The sequence below is a fragment of the Capsicum annuum genome, chromosome 3 (assembly GCF_002878395.1).
Source record: "Capsicum annuum cultivar UCD-10X-F1 chromosome 3, UCD10Xv1.1, whole genome shotgun sequence".
NCBI classification, from domain to species: Eukaryota; Viridiplantae; Streptophyta; class Magnoliopsida; order Solanales; family Solanaceae; genus Capsicum; species Capsicum annuum.
The window spans coordinates 163,787,374-163,790,907 of record NC_061113.1 but is presented as its reverse complement, the minus strand read 5'-3'; the positions used below and the strand labels follow the sequence as shown (position 1 = coordinate 163,790,907).

General features: G+C 38.6%; 1 protein-coding gene across 1 annotated transcript; it reads left to right on the top strand.

Annotated features, from left to right (window-relative positions):
- Nucleotides 1–890: 890 nt before the first annotated feature.
- Nucleotides 891–2,872, top strand: LOC107853067. The gene is made up of 2 exons (XM_016698083.2): nt 891–1,539; nt 2,733–2,872. The coding sequence occupies exons 1-2, from the start codon at nt 891–893 to the stop codon at nt 2,870–2,872; spliced, it is 789 nt and encodes a 262-aa protein (XP_016553569.2).
- Nucleotides 2,873–3,534: the final 662 nt, after the last annotated feature.

Genomic DNA, 3,534 nt, shown 5'->3' with positions numbered 1-3,534 from the left:
ATGCTGTAACAAGATTAATTAACTTGGGATAACATCCTGTTATGAAATATAAATTCCCTAAATTCGAGAGAATTAGGTAATTAAATGTCTAAATAGGTTGAGAAACATTTAGACATAACTGCAATAAGGATTCACTATCAGGTAAAACTGAGAAAGTGAAGGTTATGGGATCCCAAGGCAAAGTGGAGTCTGACTCAGAAGTAGAGGCGGACTATACTCAGAAGTGGAGGCGGACTATGTAAATAATCAGGGGGTTTCCAAAGCAATAGCCAAGAAATTCAAGGTCGTACTTACTATGACAAGGCTGGATATAAGAATCAGGAGCAAGAAAATTAGAGGAGCAATAATGATAGAAGCGGGATATATGTCCCTCCTGGAAATTGTGAGGCTGCTATAACATGTTTTGAAAAGATATCCATGGAGATGGCTAAATTATTAAAGGGTGTAGAGGCTAACAACTCAGGGGTGATTACCATGAAGACCGATCTATACTCTATCAGTTAAGTAGTAAACTTGAACTCCACTGCGATCAAATAGTCAGAATAGCAAATGAGCCAACTCCCTACATCATTGAACCAGAGAAAGAGTGGAACATTACCTAGTGATACAGTCCAGAATCTGGTGGAGTGCAAGATATTACCACTAGAAGTGGTAAGATATTACCTAGCCTTTCTGTGGGCAAAAGTTTAATTGAAGATATGATTGAAGTAGAGAATGAACTCAAAGAATAATGTCCGGTGGAGTCTAAGAAAGTGAATGTTTTTATGATGCTCCAAAAATAAGGAAAAGAGAAGGAGAAGGAGGTAGTGGTTACCACTATTCAAAAACCATCACCTTCCTTTCTTCAATGATTAAAGAAAAATATTAATGATGCAAAATTCAGCAAGTTCATGGCAATGCTCAAGCAATTGACAATGAATGTGCCATTGGTTGAGGCACTGGAACAAATGCCAGAAAATGCTAAGTTTATGAAGGATCTGTTGACAAAGAAAAGGGCAGTAAGCTATGAGCCGATGGACAATCTCCACCATTGCAGTGTTGTTTCTACACGATCCTTAGTGCAGAAGAAGGCCGACCCTGGAGCATTCATTATTCCATGTACAATCGGGCCTCTCGATATTGCTAAGGCCCTATGTGATCTGGAGGTGACCATAAATCTGATGCCACTAGCCATGTATAAAAAGCTGGGTTTGGGAGATCCAACCCCGACAAACATACGGTTGGTTATGGCAGATAGGTCTATAAAGCGGCCAATAGGAATACAACATGGTGTATTGGTAAAGGCTTCCGACTTTATACTTCCTAATAATTTCATAGTCCTTGATTGTGATGCAGACTTTAAAGTATCCAGTATTTTGGGTAGATCATTCCTCACGAATGGGAGAGTGATAGTAGACATGGAGCTGAATGAGCTGATATTCAGGCTCAATGACAAAGAAGCAAGATTCGCAATACACTCACCTATGACACAACAAAAGGAGATCAGTGTTTTCTCAATCATGGATGTATTTTATGAAGATGGTAAAAAGGTATCAGCAGGTTGTCTTGATGAAGTCTGACAAGTCAAGATAACCGATTCATGTCGCGATACTAAATCAGGCGTTATTGGGAGGCAACCTAAAATTTTTATGTTTTCAAGCAAAGTGTTTTTATTTATGTAGTTAGGTTCTAGTAAAAAGAAGGTGAAACTGATGTAGTCAGCTCAAGAAAGTTGAGACATGTTCAATTAAGGCTAACGACGCTTGTGACAGGCTATCACACCTATGATAAGCCATCAGAGATGGTGTCATAGAATTCAAAATAAGGCAACATACTACCTTGATCTGACGACATCATCGATGACTTATCAAATATCTAATAATCCATCAGGTGAAATTCGGGCCCAGAATTAAAAAAAGATCCAACCCGGCCCAGTCAACCTTTTCACCTTTTGGCGTACTCTTTTTTTCCCCCCTTTAAGTTTTATTTCCTTCAATAGATATTTTATTACCTTTCTTTTTCAAAAATATTTCCAAGTAAAATAAGAAAAATATCCTTTATTGTGAGAGTGCGTTTGAATTCAAACAAATCTAGGACCCTCTTTCATCTGCGAACTCTTCTTCACTCGAGTAACCAAGTGAAAGTCATTCATCAAGTATGCTCAAAACTTAACTCTTATCTTCATTTGGTAAGTGATGAAACTAATGTAAATCTTAGTTTCAAAGGGATTGAGGCAAGCATAACTTGCCATTGTGTGAAAAATGGCATCTAGGGTTTGTAGCGCTGCACTGTGTGACAGTACCCTGGTCGTAGCTCAAGAACACAAATCCATGCGATTCTAAAAAGAAAATGGTTTGATAATCAAGACTAAAACGAAGCTAGAGGTTGTTTTCTGAGCTAACGTTGTGTTTGATAAGTTATCACGCATGTGACGGCTTATCAAACTATGTCATTACAAGATAGGAAAAATAGGCATGTTCTGTTTAAAGCTGACGATATGCCTGATAAGCTATCATGAATCTGATGGTTTATCAGACTATGTCGTCATAAGTTAGGAAAAATAGGCCTATTCTATTTAAGCTTGACGATATTCCAGATAAGCTATCATATTTGTGATGACTTATCAGAACATGTCATTACAACTTTGCTCTGATATAATTGTGAACCTCTTTTGAGGGATGTGAAATTATAATGACTGAACTTCTTGAGTTGTATGATCATGAGTGCTAAATGATTGCTTTCTTTTTCTACAGGTATTATAATGGCACCCAAAGGAAAGAGCACCAAACCTACAAAGAAAGTGAAAAAAGAGAGTATACCTCAAAGACTCTTCGATGAGGGATCCGATTATGAGGAGGAGGATCCACTGCTTAGGAAGCAAAGGAAAAAATAAAAGACTGAAAGTGCCTTCTTCTCCACCTCCACCAGTTAAATAAGTGAAGAGTGAATAAGGTGATTCTGAAGCAACAACACCACTTGAGAGTACGGCTTCTGAGCAGCCTGAGTCTTAGCATTCTGAGTCTGGGAGCCTGAGTCAGAGCATGCTGATTCTGAGCAACCTGAATTTGAGGGACAATTATCTCAGTCCCCTTCTACTGAGCAACAGGATGATGAAGAATCTTTGATTTGGGAAACTCTGGATAGACAGGCAAGAACCCTGGGGTTCGAGACAGTGCTAGGTGGAAAATTCCTAAGGCACAAAAAATCTTCTATGATGGGGTTCTCAGAACTAAAAGAAGAACCATTAAAAGGCCAATCTTTGAAGAAAAGAAGATCATCACTACTGGGTTGGGCAAATACCTTGAAGTAGAGAAGAAATTCCAAGTTTATAACTTGGCATGGACCGCAAAAGAAGAAAGATCATTTTTCCCTAGACTAGTTAGGGAGTTCTATGCAAACTATCAGGCTAGATTGGAGAACATGTTCAACGAAGAAGAGAAATCAGCGGATCGACCTTTGTTGGATAAAGTTCTAGTACGGGGTGTGATGGAGGATCTCTCAGAAACAATAATCAACAGATTTCTTCATTGCCCTAAATTTACTCCTTAGGCTACT